The sequence below is a fragment of the Pelophylax lessonae genome (genome assembly GCF_965119305.1).
Source record: "Pelophylax lessonae genome assembly, chromosome: 5".
Classification (NCBI taxonomy): Eukaryota; Metazoa; Chordata; class Amphibia; order Anura; family Ranidae; genus Pelophylax; species Pelophylax lessonae.
The window spans coordinates 467,679,259-467,700,532 of NC_138772.1; the positions used below are offsets into that span (position 1 = coordinate 467,679,259).

General features: G+C 42.0%; 1 protein-coding gene across 3 annotated transcripts in view; it reads right to left on the reverse strand.

The window, feature by feature from the left end:
* The window catches only part of MMP16 (matrix metallopeptidase 16), a 378,979-nt gene that overhangs the window by 8,809 nt on the left and 348,896 nt on the right, over window positions 1-21,274 (reverse strand). For all 3 annotated transcript variants that reach the window (XM_082258608.1, XM_082258607.1, XM_082258609.1), the window contains one exon: window positions 14,084-14,199. In XM_082258608.1, the coding sequence (XP_082114734.1) occupies window positions 14,084-14,199 (116 nt within the window). The remainder of the gene's footprint in view (window positions 1-14,083; window positions 14,200-21,274) is intronic.

A 21,274-nucleotide genomic window follows, 5' to 3' on the forward strand; every position in this document is an offset into this window, starting at 1 on the left:
TGTGGATTTTTGGGGGTCCCTCTCCTGTGTCACTTTAGGGTGCTTGGAGGTACAGACACGTGTGGCGACCGCTGCGGGGTTACAAACCGCAGGTCCGCCATTTTAGGTGTGGGCAGCATGTCTGGCTTCACTGTGGGCGCTTATACAGCATAATATGTAGTGAATTTTGGCGCCTTGCGGTGCCATCTTGTGTGTGGCAAAAGATCGTTCCGAGCACATGTCGGCGGCCATTTTACCGAAGCTTCCCATTACTTTCTATAGGCAACCATTTTTCCTTAGCCTGCAGCCTCAGTTCAATCTCTGGCGGTGACATCATTTCCTTCTTTCACTCAGGAGCGACCGACTGCGGTGGTAACACACTGTGGGGCTATGTTCTGCTGTCCTTTTGTTCTCCCTTGTACAATCTTCCTGGCTTTCAGTTTGTCCCTGCGGGGGGTCTGTGTTCCACAGTCTTTGTAGCGGTGTGCTGCGGGGGTCTGCGGCACGCTTAAAGGGCCAGTACCTTACAAAAAAAAAAAAACTTTTTTGCAATGGAATCCCAGGACAGCAAATTCCCTCCAGCCTTGGTGGGGTATTCAGGTTCCTCTGAATCCTCTGCCCTGACTAATTTGTCTGCTGTAGTGGCGACTTTTGTGTCCAAAATGGATGTGCTGACGGTGGCTGACATTCCCTATGCGGGGTATCGCCTTTTTGGAGACTCCCTGGATGAATTGGTTAAAGGAGTCACTGGGGGCAAGAGCACTCTGCTGCCCCAGAATCCTAAGGGCAAGTTTTTCCGCGGCAAGCGGGGTCCCGCCTTTAAACCAAATCCGGGTTCCTTTCGTGCCTTCAAGGCGCAGAACAAGGGAAAACCGTTCAAGGGCCAGGGTGGCCAGGGAAAGCCCTGGGCCGGCAAACCAAAGTCCGGCCATGCTGGTGCGGCGGCTCAGTCCGCCTCTGCCTGAAGGGGCGCCCTCACCCATTTCAGGGGTGGGGGGACGTTTGCGCGGTTTCCTCCAACCTTGGCTGCTCCGAATTCCGGACAGGTGGGTTCAGGAAATCATTCGATCAGGGTACAAGATCGAATTCCTTTCACGACCAGCGGATAGATTCTTTCCCTCAAATCTTCATTTGACCCCAGATCGGTTGAAAGATCTTCATCGGGCGGTGCAGGATCTACTCGCCCAGGGGGTAATCGTCCCGGTGCCTCATCGGGACAGATTTGGGGGGTTTTACTCGAATCTGTTCACTGTGCCCAGAAAGGAGGGCAAGGTGCGTCCGATTCTGGCCTTAAAAGCTCTGAACCGCTTCATGCGCGTTCGAAAGTTCCGCATGGAATTGCTCCGCTCGGTGGTGGCCTCCCTGAGTCCAGGAGAATTCCTGGCCTCTATCGATCTGAAGGATGCGTATCTACACATCCCCATTTTCGAGGGCCATCAGAGGTACCTTTCGGTCTCGCTTCGGCTCAAAGGGTCTTTACCAAAGTGTTGGCGCCTGTTCTGGGCCTGTTGCGGGCACAGGGCATTGCGGTCCTGGGATATCTGGACGATCTCCTGTTAAGTGCAGTGCAAATACAGCGCAAAGAAAAAAGAAGTGTTAAATATATGGTTAGCTAAGATGCATAATATCATTAATAAGTGAAATAAATTAAATTGAATGAAATAAATTAGAACCGAAATGTAGCTGTTCATAAAAAATGGTGATACCCAAAATTCTCAAGTGCAAAAATATAAAAACTCAGCGCAAATCAGTATTGAATGTGAACAATACACAGAAATATTATCTACAATGTAGAGCTCTTAAAAGTGCACCGTGCAATATTAAATGCAAAAATGTGCAAAAAAGGCTTAAATGTAGAAAACATAATAGTGAATAAAATCAATAAATAAGGTAAATGCCGGTTCAGATAAAATAGTTCAGTAAGATTTCCAATAAATGGATGGCTGTAAACAGTTCCAAATGGGTCCCACAAAAGTGCTGGAGTGCCAAGAAGAAAGTGCACAATCATGCAATCATATCGGTGCAGTGAAAAAAGGTGGCGGTCCTCCCCCTTTGGGTGTTCACTTACCGGACAAGAATGACCCCTACGCTATACAGCTATAAGGGTCGACAAAGCTTATGTCCTAGTAAGGAACCAGCTGCCACACTTCTCCAAGACAGATGTACCTCCAATGATTCAAATACCCCGATGCATGTAAATGGAGAGAGGATGCTCACAATAGTGTAAATCCGATTTTAAAAGCTTTATTGTGCAAAGTCTAAAATCAAAACTCACATTCCGTAGCTAGTAACAGGCGTATATTGCAAAAGGTCCCGTCCTTCCTGACTGTATGGTGCCGCTTGGACGCTCCGTAGTTACGGCGTGCGTTCCACCGCACAGGAAGTGACATATCGCTAAGGCGTAGACCGGAAATTGCGTCGACGCGTTTCGCCCTCCTCTTCCGGGCGTTTTCAAAGACGTATTTCCGGTCTGCGGCGATGGGCAGTGTTTATATACTGCTCCATCTCATTAGCAAGTATCAACTTCCTGTTCCTGTTGGGTGTATACAACTTCATCTCCACCCAACAGGAAGTGTTGAGGCCGCCATATTTCTGACTAATAGAATTCTAAATAAACATAAATGAACGATCATAACATCAATAGGGAATTGGACCGCAATTATTGTAATAGGCATCAACATGAATAAATCTGTAGGTATATGGCGAAATAAATAAATAAATAAATGATGAGGCAACTGATATTCATCTCTAAAAAGAAAAAACACATTGCACTTTTCTGCGAGCAAATCTGAAAAGAATCGTCCGCAAAAAATTCACATAGAATTCAATATAACACCAATAATTCCACAATACAAATATCAACATCAAAAAACATAAAATATGTCAATTATCAAATTTCATAACACACATTCCCATTAGATATAAAATTATAGAATATTTTAATTATATATATATATATATATATATATATATATATATATATATATATATATATATATATATATATATATATATATATATATATATATAAATAACATGGGTGTGAATGCCCTGTTAAAATATTAAATTTAAAAGGTCAAATGATAATTTAGAAGCTCATAAATTCTCATATATTTAAAATTTATATATATGAATTGTCAATGTAAAAAAACGCCGGGAACAAATGTAACCACTATACACGGAAAGTGTGTTACCAGTTTGACAAAAAACAGTTTAGATCGAATTCCACATTCAATCCCTCAGGCTGCAAAGTTTTTAATAGAAAAATAATTTTCCCTCATACTGTGAGATTCCCTGTTTCATGTTCCCTCCCCTCCAATTGGGTTTTACTCTATCAATCCCACAGAATTTTAAAACTGAGGGATCTTTGTTGTGTACCAATCTAAAGTGGTTGGACAAACTATGTTTTTTGAAACCGTTTATGTTTGTTACATGTTCCCTTAAACGTATCCTCAGCTCTCGGGTTGTGCGACCCACGTACTGGAGCTTGCATGGACACTCCAAAAGATACGTTACGTGGGTGGACATACAAGAAATAAACTTATCTATTTTGAAGTTAGTTCCTCTACTATTGGATGTGAATTGTGTAGTTTTGCGGGTTCTGTGTTTTGAAGTTTTGCATATTGCACATCGCCCACATGAGAAAAAAACGGTCTGATCAAAGAATGTTTGCATAGCTACAGGTGGATTTACTACGTTCTAGTTTATTTCTTAAAGTGGTGGGTTTGGTGTAAATAAAGTTTAAAGTTTAAAGTTTTAGTAGAACAAGAAATTGAACAGTTCAATGTTGGTAATGGGAGAAAAAAAAAGGACATAGAATCAGGGATCAAGCAATTAGAAAACAAAAAAGAAGTGGTCATCAGACCAGCAGACAAAGGGGGCGGTCTCGTTATTTTAAATAAAAAGGACTACCTAGATGAACTCAACAGGTTGGTTGGGGATCGGGAAACATATGAAAAGTTAAGAGGAAACCCCACCAACAAAAATAAAGACAAGTTGAAAAGATTGATCAAAAGAGCACGTAATGATGAGTTGATCAACAAACGAGAAGCAAGATACCTGATCCCAGATGCCCCCCGTCTACCTGTTATTTATCAAATCCCTAAAGTCCATAAAAACAAAGATAAACCCCTGGGAAGGCCCACTGTGAGTGGGATAGACTCCCTGTTTAGTCGATTAGGGGAATACCTTGATTGCTTTTTGCAACCCTTAGCAAAAAAATTCCCAGCTTACCTGCGAGATAGCAAGGAGGTAATACAGATTCTACAGGGAGTCAAGACCAACCAACAACAGATATTGGCAAGTGTGGATGTGGATTAATTGTATACGAACATTCGTCAAGAACATGCATTACAAGTCATCAGGTGGGCCCTGGAAGGCTCAGCTATGGAGAAGGAAAAAGTTGAATTTTTACTACAGGCATTGGAACTGGCCATGAGCGAAAACTTTTTTTGGCATAGTGGTGATTTTTTCAGGCAGATTAAAGGTGTGGCGATGGGGGCGAAATATGCCCCCTCGGTGGCCAACATCTTCCTCAGTAAATGGGAGGAGGAGGTAATTTTTAGCAAACCCAGACTGGAGTTACGGTTATACAAACGCTACATTGACGATATTCTGATCATTTGGGATGGGAATATGGAGTCATTCCAAGAATTTATGTCAGAGATCAGATCCAATGAGTATGACATATCCTTCTATGACCAGTGGAACAAAGAGCATATCAACTTCCTGGACCTGGTGATTTACAAAAAAGACACAAAACTGTGTACAAAAACTTACTTCAAGGAAGTGGATCGGAATGGATACATTCCGTTACACAGTTGTCACCATCCAAGATGGTTGAACACAGTTCCAAAAAGTCAGCTAATAAGAATTAGACGCAACTGCGATAATGATGAAGATTACGAGATTCAGGCTGACACGATTTTAAAGAGATTTGAAGAGAAGGGATATAAGACTAAAGCCTTGAAAAAACTAAAAGAAGAAGTCAAAAAATCTAACAGACAACAAATGTTAGAGACCCGCCCAAAAAGTTCAGATAAACATCATGGGACGGCATTTATGACCGGTTTTTCTAGGCAACACAAACAACTAGAGCATATAATTAGAAAGCATTGGTACATTTTACAGAAAGACCCCATTCTTGAAAAAGTATTACCCACAAAGCCTGTTTTTATTTACACCAAACCCACCACTTTAAGAAATAAACTAGCAAAGAACGTAGTAAATCCACCTGTAGCTATGCAAACATTCTTTGATCAGACCGTTTTTTTCTCATGTGGGCGATGTGCAATATGCAAAACTTCAAAACACAGAACCCGCAAAACTACACAATTCACATCCAATAGTAGAGGAACTAACTTCAAAATAGATAAGTTTATTTCTTGTATGTCCACCCACGTATCTTTTGGAGTGTCCATGCAAGCTCCATTACGTGGGTCGCACAACCCGAGAGCTGAGGATACGTTTAAGGGAACATGTAACAAACATAAAAAACGGTTTCAAAAAACATAGTTTGTCCAACCACTTTACATTGTACATTGTGTACATTGGTACACAAAAATCCCTCAGTTTTAAAATTCTGTGGGATTGATAGAGTAAAACCCAATTGGAGGGGAGGTAACATGAAACAGGGAATCTCACAGAATGAGGGAAAATGGATTTTTCTATTAAAAACTTTGCAGCCTGAGGGATTGAATGTGGAATTCGATCTAAACTGTTTTTTTGTCAAACTGGTAACACACTTTCCGTGTATAGTGGTTACATTTGTTCCCGGCGTTTTTTTACATTGACTAATTATTAATTACAATTCATATATATATAAATTTTAAATATATGAGAATTTATGAGCTTCTAAATTATCATTTGACCTTTTAAATTTTATATTTTAACAGTGCATTCACACCCATGTTATATATATATATATTAAAATATTCTATAATTTTATATCTAATGGGAATGTGTTATGAAATTTGATAATTGACATATTTTATGTTTTTTGATGTTGATATTTGTATTGTGGAATTATTGGAGTTATATTGAATTCTATGTGAATTTTTTGCGGACGATTCTTTTCAGATTTGCTCGCAGAAAAGTGCAATGTGTTTTTTCTTTTTAGAGATGAATATCAGTTGCCTCATCATTTATTTATTTATTTCCCCATATACCTACAGATTTATTCATGTTGATGCCTATTACAATAATTGCGGTCCAATTCCCTATTGATGTTATGATCGTTCATTTATGTTTATTTAGAATTCTATTAGTCAGAAATATGGCGGCCTCAACACTTCCTGTTGGGTGGAGATGAAGTTGTATGCACCCAACAGGAACAGGAAGTTGATACTTGCTAATGAGATGGAGCAGTATATAAACACTGCCCATCGCCGCAGACCGGAAATACGTCTTTGAAAACGCCCGGAAGAGGAGGGCGAAACGCGTCGACGCAATTTCCGGTCTACGCCTTAGCGATACGTCACTTCCGGTGCGGTGGAACGCACGCCGTAACCACGGAGCATCCAAGCGGCACCATACAGTCAGGAAGGACGGGATCTTTTGCAATATACGCCTGTTACTAGCTACGGAATGTGAGTTTTGATTTTAGACTTTGCACAATAAAGCTTTTAAAATCGGATTTACACTATTGTGAGCATCCTCTCTCCATTTACATGCATCGGGGTATTTGAATCATTGGAGGTACATCTGTCTTGGAGAAGTGTGGCAGCTGGTTCCTTACTAGGACATAAGCTTTGTCGACCCTTATAGCTGTATAGCGTAGGGGTCATTCTTGTCCGATAAGTGAACACCCAAAGGGGGAGGACCGCCACCTTTTTTCACTGCACCGATATGATTGCATGATTGTGCACTTTCTTCTTGGCACTCCAGCACTTTTGTGGGACCCATTTGGAACTGTTTACAGCCATCCATTTATTGGAAATCTTACTGAACTATTTTATCTGAAATGGCATTTACCTTATTTATTGATTTTATTCACTATTATGTTTTCTACATTTAAGCCTTTTTTGCACATTTTTGCATTTAATATTGCACGGTGCACTTTTAAGAGCTCTACATTGTAGATAATATTTCTGTGTATTGTTCACATTCAATACTGATTTGCGCTGAGTTTTTATATTTTTGCACTTGAGAATTTTGGGTATCACCATTTTTTATGAACAGCTGCATTTCGGTTCTAATTTATTTAATTCAATTTAATTTATTTCACTTATTAATGATATTATGCATCTTAGCTAACCATATATTTAACACTTCTTTTTTCTTTGCGCTGTATTTGCACTGCACCTTAGTTATTTGGTCACCACCATTTTGAACAGCTGCATTGAAGTTGTATACACCAGTCCAGTTACTTCTTCCTTAGCGCGGTATACACTATCTTTTCACATGATCTCCTGTTAAGATCGAGTGCCAGTCAGAGCCTGTTGCGCGATCTGTCCACTACGGTCCAGACGCTCCAGGAGTTCGGATGGACCATCAACATTCAGAAGTCGACCTTGTTTCCATCGGTTCGTCTCCCATATTTGGGAATGGTTCTGGACTCTGCTCAAGCAAAGGTGTTCTTACCTCAGGACAAGCTCCGGACCTTGCAGTCCGAGGTCAGGTCCCTTAGGGACAACAAATCCTCATCACTCAGGACCTGTATGCGGTCCCTGGGGTTGATGGTGTCAGCCGTCATACCATTTGCCCAGTTTCACACGCAATCTCTCCAAGCGGAGATCCTGGCCAGGTGGGACAGACTACCTCATTCCTTGGACCTGAGAGCGTCTCTGAGTCGCCAAACCAGAATTGATCTCTTGTGATGGCTTCAGTCCCCGGCTGTGTCGGAAGGAAAATCCTTCCGGCCGTTACTGTGGACAGTGATTACCACAGACGCCAGCCTGTCGGGCTGGGGTGGCGTCCTGGGTAACCTGTCTGCCCAGGGCACTTGGTAGGAGGAGGAATCCTCCCTTCCAATAAACATACTGGAATTGAGAGCGATCAGGCTGTGCCTGCTCCACTAGTCGGATCGTCTTCAGGGCCGTCCTGTACGAGTGCAGACGGACAATGCCACTGCGGTGGCATACATCAAACACCAAGGGGGCACCAGGAGTGCCCGGGCGGCCCAGGAAGTGACCAGTATTCTGACTTGGGCCGAGACTCATGTCCCGGCGATATTGGCAGTTCAAATTCCGGGTGTAGAGAATTGGCAGGCCGATTATTTGAGCCGCCAGACCCTGGACCAGGGGGAATGGTCCCTACACCACAGAGGTTTTTCAAATGCTGTGTGCGAAGTGGGGATCCCTGGATGTGGATCTGTTCGCGTCTCGGCTAAACCACAAGGTGGAAAGGTTTGTGGCAAGAACGCGCGATTCTCTGGCAGACGCCTCGGATGCGCTGGTGGTGCCTCAGTATCATCTGATATATGCCTTTCCTCCAATTCAGTTGTTGTCCAGGTTCCTTCGCAGGTTGGCCTCGGAAAAAAACCTGGCGATTCTGGAGGCGCCAGACTGGCCACGCCAGTCCTGGTACGTGGACATCGTTCACCTGGCCGTCGAGCCTCCATGGCGGCTGCCAATGCGAGAAGATCTGCTGTCTCAGGGACCAATCTTCAATCCTGCTTTACAGTCGCTGGCTTTAACGGCATGTCTGTTGAAAGCCAGGTCCTGAGAGACAGGGGTCTCTCCTCAGAGGTCATTCCTACTAATCAAGGCTAGAAAAGCCTCATCTGGTAAGATTTATTACCTTACATGGAAAGCTTATTTTGCCTGCTGTGAGTCCAGGGCCTTCTCTCCTCGTTCATACTCCGTCGCGAGAGTGTTGGCTTTCCTCCAGTCTGGTGTGGATCAGCGCCTGGCGTTGGCCACGATTAAGGGCCAGGTGTCTGCACTGGCTATTCTTTTCCAGCGCCCTGTGGCGTCTAATTCTTTGATTCGCACCTTCCTTCAAGGTGTGCGTCACTTGGCCCCTCCTAGAAGGCAGCCCTTACCTCCATGGGACTTGAACTTGGTTCTGTCCGTGTTACAACGTTCCCCGTTTAAAACGTCAGGGAAATTTCGTTACCTCTGCTGTCTAAAAAGGTTGCCTTTCTGGTGGCGATCACTTCGGCTCGCAGAGTGTCGGAGTTGGCGGCGTTGTCTTGCCGCTCCCCTTACCTGGTGGTTCATAGGGATAAGGTGGTCTTGCGACCTAACCCGTCCTTTCTTCCAAAGGTGGTTTCGGATTTTCACCTTAATGAGGACATTGTTTTACCTTTGCTTTGTGCGAATCCTAAGCATCCTAAGGAGGTTGCCTTAAATTCTTTGGATGTTGTCAGGCCGATCAGGGTTTATCTGTCATTGACTGAATCCTTTCGAAAGTCGGATTCTCTCTTTGTCCTTCCTGAGGGACCTCGGAAGGGTAAGGCTGCGTCTGCGGCGACCATTTCAAAATGGATCAGACAGACAATTGTACAGGCCGATTAGTTGAAGGAACAGGTACCGCCCTTTCCTGTCAAGGCGCGCTCTACCAGATCGGTGAGTGCGTCCTGGGCCTTCCGGCATCAGGCCTCGGTGGTCCAGGTGTGCAAGGCTGCGACTTGGTCGTCAGTGCACACCTTTTACAAATTCTACAAAACTGATGTTCTGGCATCAGCTGATGCCTCCTTTAGCCGCAAAGTTCTCTGTGCGGCAGTACCGTAGGGGACCCTGGTTTTGTTGCGGGTCCCTGACTGTTGGGGTTGTTTACCCCCTTGGTTATTTGCTTTCCTGGGTTGTTGCTCCTGTTGAGCTTTCTTGTTGCCCAGAAGGTTCCCTTGCTGTTCATGTAAGGTTCTTTCTCTGATGTGGGTACTGCGTTGCCTTTTCTGTGGTTGCGTTTCCCACCCCTCATGTCTACACTGCTTTGGGACATCCCCATTGGTGAAGACTGTGTGAGTGGGTGGCGACTGTCGGAGGACGTAAGAGAAAACTGAATTTTTGTAAAATCTTACCGTAAAATTCCTTTCTCTGAGTCCTCCGACAGTCGCCACCCCCGTCCCTCTTTTGGGGTTCTTATACACTTCACTGCTTGCTACCAAACTGAGCTGGGATGGCTGATTGCAGGGGGGTATTGAGAGGGGGGGACTGTACTTACCCTTCCAAGGTGCGGGTAGCGCTCAAGACCAAATCCTCGCCAACGAAATAGGGGAGCTGTCGGCCAAGGAACCGCTGTGATTCAGACCCATACCTGGTTGTATGCGACCCTACAAGACATTTAACTCGTGGGCCAGCCTCTGTCTGTGAGGCTATGTCGTGGCCGACCTAGCGCGTAGCTGCGTTTTGCACGCAATGGCTGGCTGGGCTGGGGGGACCACTAGATCTAGATTATCCAGCCCGTCACCCAGCCCGACAGTTGAGTATAGATCTCCCAAGACAAAAAAACAAAAATTGCTAGGACCAGAGATCCCTAAGTCCTTACTCCTGACTAGACAGAATAAAACTGATTACCTAGAGCAGATATGGGAGTTATATACCAGCTGAGGATAGCCCATGGGAATAGCCAGGTGTTTTTTGTTCTGCCTAGTCCTACTCCTGGTGGGGGCAATATAACCTAGTAGTTATGATTTATGGAGCGCTGTGTCCGTCAATGAAAGAAAGAGATATATGAATGAATAAAAACCAAAGATAAAAACATTAAAAAACGAATATATAGTATCTCATAAAAGTGAGTACACCCCTCACATTTTTGTAAATATCTTATTATATCTTTTCATGTGACAACACTGAAGAAATTACACTTTGCTACAATGTAAAGTAGTGCTTGTATAACAGCGTAGATTTGTTGTCCCCTCAAAATAACTCAACACACAGCCATTAACCACTAGCCGACCGCAAACGCTGCTGCTACTGCAGCCGAGCGGCTAGACTGGGTCCAGCGACGTACACCTACGTCACAGGATTCCTCCCTCTCTCAGCGGTGCGCGCGTGCTGCTGGAGGCTTGCTCCCGCTGTATTCAGACACAGCGGGAGTCAGGCCAGGGGATGAGAGGCGAGGGGGTGATCACCGCCGCTCTTCCACGTTCATCGGGGAAAGAGTGAGAAAATCTGCCCGCTTGTGTAAACAAAGCGGGCGGATCTCCTCTGTGACAGGCAGGGACAGATCACAGGATTCAGCATAGCTGAACCTGTGATCTGTGTCTGTGTTACACAACCCCCTCCCATCACACACGTCAGTAAGCATGAGGCACACATTTAACCCCTTTCACCAACAGTGTTAACCCTTTCCCTGCCAGTGTCATTATTACAGTAACAGTGCATATTTATAGTAGTAATGTTACCGGTCCCCCCAAAAGTGTCATAAATGTCAGTTAGGGGTCCGAACTGTCCGCGGCAATGTCGCAGTCCCGCAAAAAAAAAAAAAAAAAAAATCGCAGATCGCCACCTTTACTAGTGAAAAAAAAATAATAAAAATGACAAATCTTTCCCGTAGTTAGTAAACGTGATAACTTTTTCGCAAACCAATCAAAATATAGGTATTGTGATTTTTTTTTACCAAAAATATGTAGCAGAAAACAAATCGGCCTAAAATGCTAAAAAAAATTGTGATTTGTCAATTTTTTGGGGGGAATGTTATATATCAGAATGTGAAAAAATATTGTTTTTATTTTTTCAAAATTGTCGCTCCTTTTTCAAAAAATCGCACAGGTGATCAAATACCACCAAAAGAAAGCTCTATTTGTGGGGGAAAAAAAAGGACACAAATTAAATTTGAAAACAGCGTCGCACGACCGCGCAATTGTCCGTTAAAATAACGCAGTGCCGAATCGCAAAATATGGCCTGGTCAGGAAGGGGGTAAATTCTTCCGGTCTTAAAGTGGTTAAAAATATGCTCATTGAGAATTTTTTTGTCAAAAACATGTAGCTAAATACATTTTGGCCTAACTATATGACAAATTTAATATACTGGATATTTTTTAACTGTCCAAGTAGAAAATGTAAATTTTTTCGCAAAATTTTCGCTCTTTTTTTATTAATATCGCAAAAAATTAAAAGCGCAGAGGTGATCAAACAACACCAAAAGAAAGCTCTGTTTGTGGGGAAAAAAGGACAAATTTTGTTTGGGTACAGGGTTTCATGACTGCGCAATTGTCAGTTAAACTCACGCAGTGCCAAGTTGAAAAAAGTGGCCTGGACGTTAAAACAGGAAAATCCTCTGGGGCTAAAGTGGTTAAAGTCTAAACCATTGGCAACAAAAGTGAGTACACCCCTAAGTGAAAATTTAAAGATTGGGCCCAAAGTGTCAATATTTTTGTGGCCACCATTATTTTCCAGCACTGCCTTAACCCTCTTGGGCATGGAGTTCAACAGAGCTTCACAGGTTGCCACTGGAGTCCTCTTCCACTCCTCCATGAAGGCATCACACAGCTGGTGGATGTTAGAGACCTTGCGCTCCTCCACCTTCCATTTGACGATGCCCCACAGTTGCTCAATAGGGTTTAGGTCTGGAGAAATGCTTGGCCAGTCCATCACCTTTACCCTCAGCTTGGCAGTGGTCATCTTGGAGGTGCTTATCATGTTGGAATACTGCCCTGCAGCCCAATTTTTGAAGGGAGGGGCCATGCTCTGCTTCAGTATGTCACAGTACTTGTTGACATTCATAGTTTCCTCAATGAACTGTAGCTCCCCATTGCCCGAGCACTCATGCCGCCCCAGACCATGACACTCCCACCACCATGCTTGACTGTAGGCAAGACACGCTTGCCTTTGTAATCCTCACCTGGTTGCCGCCACACACGCTTGACACTATCTGAGTCAAATAAGTTTATCTTGGTCTCATCAGACCACAGGACATAGTTCCAGTAATCCATGTCCTTCGACTGCTTGTCTTCAGCAAACTTTGTGGGCTTTCTTGTGCATTATCTTTAGAAGAGGCTTCCTTCTGGGACAACAGCCATGCAGACCAATTTGAGGAAAATTTGCGGCTTATGGTCTGAGCACTGACAGGCTGACCCATCACCCCTTCAACCTCTGCAGCAATGCTGGCAGCACTCATATGTCTATTTCCCAAAGACAACCTCTGGATATGATGCTGAGCACATGCACTTATCTTCTTTGGTCGACCATGGCAAGGCCTGGTCTTAGTAGAACCTGTTCTGTTAAACCGCTGTATGGTTTTGGCCACCATGCGGCAGCTCAGTTTCAGGCTCTTGGCAATCTTCTTATAGCCTAGGCCATCTTTATGTAGAGCAACAATTCTTTTTTTCAGATCCTCAGAGTTCTTTGCCATGAGGTGCCATGCTGAACTTCCAGTGACCAGTAAGAGTGAGAGCAATAACACCAAATTTAACACACCTGCTCCCCATTGCCACGTGGGACTTTGTAACACTAACGAGTCACATGACACTGGGGAGGGAAAAACAGCTAATTGTGCCCAATTTGGACATTTTCACTTAGGGGTGAACACACTTTTGTTGCCAACGGTTTAGACATTAATGGCTGTGTGTTGAGTTATTTTGCGGGGACAGCAAATTTACACTGTTATACAAGCTGCATACTCACTACTTTACATTGTAGCAAAGTGTCATTTCTGCAGTGTTGTCACATGAAAAGATATAATAAAATATTTACAAAAATGTGAGGGGTGTACTCACTTTTGTGAGATACTGTAGTTATCTATTAATGTATCTAAAGTAATTGCCATTTCAGTGCTTTAAATAACTAGATGATCTGCCTCGGGTTTCAACATGCTTACAGGAGGAAAGAGTATATGCACTCAGCAGTTTGCTGCTTCTTCTTTACTGTTCAATCACAGACTGAAGTAGGGAGAGTGGGGCTACCAACCTTAGGATACTGTCTGGCTTACACGACTGGATAAACACAATTATAAATTTAGGGGGTTAAGCAATTAATGTATCATGTATTTCAGCTGCATGTTTTAGCGTTTTGCCTGTGGTTTAGGATTAATCACTTTCAAACTGGAATTTCTCTAACCATATAGGCTAAAAAATTATTTTATGAAAGAGTTAGCATAGAATATCCTATATATTCAAAAATGAAATTTCTTTATCAGCTTTCAAATACATTATATTCCTTCATGTGAAGTTTTGCTCAAGTTTCTGGTGCCAAAAAAATACTGTTGTCAAAATTTATACCATTTTCTTTGTCCACAAATGCCCCTTGAGGCGATTCAGGAATTCCTTTCCATATTGTTATTGATTTTGGGTAACCAGGATCCATAACCCTCAGCTCTTCATTGTATCTCCAGTATCTAAAATCAAGAAAAACACAAGCAGGGTTGTCATTATACATTATTCCAATAGCTTTCAAATCAATATTGCTAACTCTATGCCCTGAGAGTAGTGAAATTTGCATAATTTATGTTTTTTTAAATATAGGTAAGCATAAGACTCTTGGACCTCTAGCAGTCATTGCACATAGTTACAGTCTACATCTCCATAGTGGCTGAAAGCAAAAAGGTTCATAGACTCAATGATCCTGACTTAGTTCTTATTTTTCAGCAGGGGCTTATATGGAAGAGGGTTTGAGCCAGATTTACCAGACAGTATATCTGATCTTAATTTAGGTTTAAAAAAAAAACAAAAAAACAAAAATATTAAATATGAATATGCTCCATACCACTGCTCTAGAACATTAACTTTATTTGCCAAATCTGCAATACAGACTTCAGAACCAAATGGGTCAGATGCCTTTAAAAATCAGAAAGCCCAAAGTAAGTTTCTGCAAGGCTGTCCAGAAAATGTTTTCTAATAGCCATAGTATGAACCATTTCCCTTACAATCTCCCTTACAATGGGGGAAGAGAGGGGAATGAAAAAAGGAAATGAGAAGTGAAGGAGGAATAAAACAGGACTTTTGTCTTACCATAGAATCCTCTTTTTGGAGTTCATTAAGGGACACACAGATTCAGAGTTATTCTGAAATGCATGGGTTATACTGCTGCCTATAAGGGAATTGGACACTAGCAAACAAGAATCTGTCAGTCAGCCAGTTATAAACGCCTGTTATTTGCACTATGCTTCAGTTTAATGCAAACGCAGTGGTAGGAGTGATCATAGGAGGTGTTGAACACTTCATTAATGAATTCCAAATAATAAATTTTAAAATGCAAATGAAAATTTATGTTTTCTTTATTCACTAACGGACACAGGATCATAAGTATTCTGAGACATATGGAATGTCTAAAAGCAGTCCAACTAAGGGATGGGAAACAGCAAACAACCGCTAAACAAGTCCACACACAACTGGGTAAAACTGCTTGAAGGATCTTGTGTCCAAATTTTGCATTTAACACCTGTTAAATGTAGAGAAAGTATAAGCAGAGGACCAGGAGGTAGCTTAGAAAATATGAGAAAGAGATACCTGATGCAGGAAACCGTCATATACAGAATGGAAAAATTTGTTTTGGGTAAATTCGTTATGTTACTTCTTTCGTTTAATTATGGAATTAGTTTAGTTTTCGTTAAATTTTGTTTCGTTTTTGTTAAAATTTGTTTAATTTAATAATTTTCCAACTTTTCAAAATGATTAGCATTGGGATCAGTCGAAAAAGGGTAGACCAATCCGAATTCTGTGTGAAGAAATAGCTGGTTGTTCAGCAGCAGGCCAGGAAGCCTGCCGCCCTTGTCCTTAACAACCATGAGTCTTCCCCACTGACAGATGAATGTAGAGATAAGGAATGCTGTTAAAAAAAAATAAATAAATAAAGAATGCTGGCAATTTTCCAGCAATAGAAAAATGTTATAAAATAAAAATGTGTATTCGGACATTAACAAATTGCACACGTCTAGCAGGAAAGACCCAAAGCAACGTCTTGATCTTATGCAGTGTACCCTTATAGGAAAAGGTGGAACTTTGTCCTGAAGTCTATAGGCTTGAATGAAGATCTCTAAGTCACTTTGAAATGGTGAAAAGAAAGGCAGGCAGTCCCTTCAAATAAACCCAGGAATGACTAAATAATAGAGTCAGTCAGTTTAAAAGAAGCTATAGCCTAAAGAAACTCAAACAGCTTGCACCACATCCAAACAGAGGGCACAGAAAGACAACAAGGTGGGTCACTGCTCACAGAGGAATACCTTTTTTTTTGAGCAGCAGACTCACCCATTTTAAAGTCCCACATGGACATATGGGTGGAACTATGTGAGCAGTACCCTTTACAAAGGCTTTCAACTAGGAATGAGAGGCAAGCGGTCTTTGAAAAAAAAAAAAATATTGCTAGAGCCGAGATCTGGCCTTGAGTAGTACTATGGTCAGTATTAGTACTTCTGGTCAAAAGATGATTCATACTAGGGATGGTCAGGATGCATTCAATGGAATAATTCCTAGGATGGAATTTCCATGCCTTTCACCAAAAGAAACATGCTTATCAAGAGTGATGGTAGACCTTGCTAGAGATTGATTTCTTAGCTTACAGGAGCATAGGAAAAACAGTCCCCTAACTCCTGGGAACAGGGCTACAACAACTATGCCATTAAAGCCAGCAACTGTGAAGCAGGGAGGTAAAACTTAAGACAAAAAATGCAGGTGATCTGGAAGAGCCCACAAATTGTCTCTCAGGAGCGTAATTAGGCCCAAGTTCCACACCTACCTGGGCCAGTTTGATACAATGAGTATTCTTGGAATGCCCTCCTTCTCGACTCTGCAGAGCAAATGAGGAAAGTTTTCTAGAAAGAAAGGCGGATATCTCACAGATCATCCAACACTATGGCTACAGGATCCCTGTATCTGGGAAGAAACTTGCTCAGTCAGTTGTTAAATTCAGGAGCCAGAAGATACACCTCTGGGCAAACAGACCATTCTTATGAATCCAGATGTTATTGACGGAAAAAGTGTGTGTCAATATGCTACTCCTGGAATATGCATGGCAAGCAGGGCTGGAATGTGAAGATCTCTGCAAGCCAAAATCTGCTTGGCTTTTCTTTGAGTTGAAAAACATCTGGTTCATCCCTGGCAATTGATGAATACAAATGTTGAGGCATCCTTTACTGAATCCAAGTTAAATGACCTTGCTGTCAAATAGGTTCAGCATTGATGAGATAACTAAATCATTCAGGAGACAAGCTACCTCCAGTGACCATGGACCAAAGGTCACCAAAAGGTGTCAAGGACAACTTCCCATCTTGTCAGGCAGGCATCCATTGTAAGAATCTTCCAAATCGATGGAAGGATGGATTTCCCTCACTTCAGGGCTGGATCCATGAGTCACTAGGCTAGAGATCACCTGTTCTTTCTTATCCCACACAGCCAGAAGGTTCATTTACAATGGTTTGGAGTGGATTTGAGCCTTGAAGGAGGCTACCATCATGCCCAAAACCTTCATGCAAAATCTAAGAATTGGATGGCTCCTGACTGCAGAGTCCAAACATGGGAGTGAAAAGTCAGGAGTTTGTTAGAATAAAAACCATGGACTGAGCAGTATCTAGAAAGACAGACATTGGTTCCAGCATTGACTTCTGGAGGGTAAGGATCCAACCAAAGTCTGAACAGTATAAACTAGATCTATTTAAATGGCATAACATCAAAAGGTATAGACAGTAGCACGCCTAAATAAATGATGAAAATGATTAAGAAACGTTATAAATACACCCATGACAGTGTGTTAAAAATTTATTAAATAAAAAGTCCAAAAAACAAAAATTTCCAGAGTCTTGCTACACTTCCACCACACCAAGTGATTGATTGTGACCGCTCCCCTTCAGCTGGGAACTCACCAACTGCAGATGCCTAATAGATTCATATATAGGCAAAAAGGCAGGTAACCCAAAAATGGGTTAATTGAATGCACGCTGAGCTCCTGGAGGCAACACCGGCTCCTGGAGGCAACACGGGTCATAAGCATGTATATGCGGAAGAAAGGAGAGTATCCATAGCATAACTCAGTTTAGACAATTTATTAATAAATGAATTTACACATAATGCACTCACATTTAAAAGCATAAAGAAAAGCATGTAAGCCAGTCTGGCAAGAAGTCCGTCAGATCCTGGTCAAGGCGGACCTAATGGTAAACGTCAGTGTCTCACCCGACTCCTCTGAGCACTCCAGAGCGTCACTTCCAGTGGGCGTGTATGAAGAAAGGAAGAGTTGCACCCGACGTTTCATCTGCACGACTTAATCATGGGAATCGTGAGACACTGTCTGATCAAGTCTGTGCTGACTGTTCCCAGACACTCCCTTTTTTCTTGACAGGAACAGTCAGTGTTTTGTTAAGACAAAAAATGGCAGGTCCACAAAGGAAAGGACCAACTGCCTAATAAAGGTGTCCTCAATAAGATATTGCTCAGCAAAATGCTGAAAAAACTGAGGAGCTATATTCAAGCCTAGAAGTTATGTCAGAAAACTGAGCATCCCCAGGAACTTCTCCAAAATTACAAGATTTGGGATATAATTCAAAAGTGGTGCAGCACTGTTCCACAAAAGGTGCCTGCAACATACAAAATGTGATGCAGCACTAAATCTCCAAAGTGATGGACCGGAAGAGGATTGAGCAAATTATTAAAGTAATCATCTACCAGGTTTTAAATAAAGTCCCAGTCACTGCAGCTCAGTGAAACAGGTCACATTTAAGACCATCTTTGCCCCTTAGGTTGGGTTATTCATGAGGGAGCTTCAGAGACAGGATTACACCAGATAATGACACTGGACCTGCCATGTACTCTGCAGCTATCTAACACAGGTCACATTACAGGCAGACCCTGCATCTTCATCATGGCGGGTCAAGGTACAGTCTCCATGGCTTTTCTGGAGAACCAACCATTCTGGGAAACTGCAATAAAAGAGCCTTTGTTAAGAAAAAATCAAAGAAATTGAGAGTGAAATGGTTTTGTTTTCCTCAGAGGAGAAACCATGTCCATTCCTCTAGGACACTAGCAAGAAAAAGAAGCATGGTGGTTGGGGGGTGGTTATAACTGACTGACTTACAAATATTTATTTGCCAATGTTCGATTCTCCTATAGACAGCGGTATAATCCATATGTCTCAGAATATGCCTGCTCCTTTGTCCCTAATAAAAGAGTAAGAAAAGCTCCTTTGCAAAGATTTGAAAAGTGGCTCTTTTTCACAGCAAATTAAAACATGTTTAATCCTAAAATGTCACTCCCGAGAGCCTATAGCATGTATGCCATTTGTCATGTCTGTAGTTTTGCTACCAACATAACCAGGGAGATTCCTATGATTATAAGTACGTATAGCGTACGGCTAGCTTATACCCAGATCATTATTACGCTTAGAACCCAAGATTGCCATCTCTCTCAAGCACAATAGATAGGGCCCACTCAAGTATCTGAACAGTTAGTGGGGTCTGTGGCAAGTAAGAAATGTTGGTCTAACAGCAATGTTTGTGTCAATGCATACGGTTTGCTTTCAGTGAAGCAGAAAAGTCAGCTTTGGACACCTCTAAACATATAATGCTGTTATATGCAAAATGTTAACCTTTGATTGTCTGGAAGGCACAGAGCCCACCCCTGGTTTCAGTGAATCTACAATGCCAATCTACAATCTACAGTGCTAGAGTTCATTATTGTATAATTTAAGCTATGATGTTTGAGATAGACTAATACAATCATTGGACATCATTATGTACTGGATTTTGTTTTACAATAAACTTTACCAACACTTGGGTACACATGCCAATAGTGCCACAACTGCTAGATTTTGTTTGCATACATGGTTATTAAAGCCTACAGGGTTTGAAACATTCTAGTTAATATCACTGGTAAGAATGGTTTAAATAGCTCCAGTCTTTACAAAAGACTGCAAAAAAAATTGATAATGTTATACCCCAGGAAAGCCATTTTAAGAGCAAAGCAATGTCTAGCTGAAAATAAAATATGCACTTCCATGGACCTTACTAGCTTTTGAGATCTAATGCACATTGCCATACCCTAAGACAGCCCTGCAAATGTTTCCTGCAATCATTCCCACCCTAGCTAAAACAGTATAGAAACTAGAGAAAGTGCAAAGAGATGCAGCTTTTACAAACTTCATCTCCCTGTAGAAGGCATTACCACAGACCATTATCTAATGTTCTGCCTATATCCTATACTGCCTAAGTTCTGCTTATATCCTATACTATTAAAGAATTGCACTTTTGCTTTAAGTCCTATTTTTGCAACACATTAATGTTATTTCTGATTTTCTGTGCAATCCTCTGGAACTGTAAGCCGTCTTATGTGCAGAAACAGATCCATCACTGAAATGCTGGGACACTGATGAGTTGAAGTGTTCTGTATACCCTCCTGTGCTTCTGAATGCTCTATTTTTGGAAGGTGTGTGATTGCTGAGTATGATAATTAGAACTAAAGAATGATTATCTTCACCATAATGACTCTTCAAAATGAATCAACAACTACATAGATAGCTGCTTCATATGCCAATAAATGCTTATTACTTGAGATGGAAATTAAATCAAGGCATCTGGGTAATGCACTGAACAACCTGATTTAATGAAGAGATTTAATATTATCTTGTTCCATATGTCTGTTTTGGATTGCTATGTGAAATGCCATACCTCACACAGACTACTCAGCGTGGGGATCCTCTCTTAATGTAGAGTGGCTTCTACAAATTGAACAGATTCCAGGTAAAGTGTTTTTATGTAACTGAAGATTCAAAGGGAGTTTTCAGTTCTCTGTATTCTCTAGTTTTAGTTCTCTAGTAGCATTTATATAACCTGAACATGCTATGCAGCAATAAAATTACAAAAGGACATTGTCAGGCATTTTAATGTTTTGTAACTGTACTAAAAAATGTTTTTCCTTCTCTCTTCCTGAGACCCCCCCTCCCAAGTTAGAGAGATCACCCTTATCAATGCTTTGCTGTTTGGTAAGACACTAGAAGAAAACAAGCATTTGTGTATTATGTGTTAAGAAACTTGAAATGTGCATAATATAGGGAGAAAAGGCCAGTCTTGCCAAGTAGTAAAATCAGGACCAAGATGACAGCCATCAAGCTCACATGTCAAAATAGGCCAGCGATGGCAAAACTCTTCTTTGTATGCGGACACAATCCCTTTAAATCTTAAGAGAAACATGGGAGCTGCCATTAGGGACTTCCTTTAAGACCTCACTGACCGGGTGTACTATGCTGGACATCTGTGCAAATGCCGTGTTCACCCACACATTCTGTAGGCCTAAAAATGCTAGTTGCTTGGTTATTTTACTGGCCAACTAGCAACAGCATGTTCTCCCTGTATTTTCAGCTCCATCTTCCATGGAGACCATTATAAGAGCCCAGGTATAAGATAGGAAATTAGAAGGACTTCCATGTATGTCTACCCACAAGGTACTTAAAACCCTTTCAAACTCATTTTGTGAATTTTTGGACCTGGC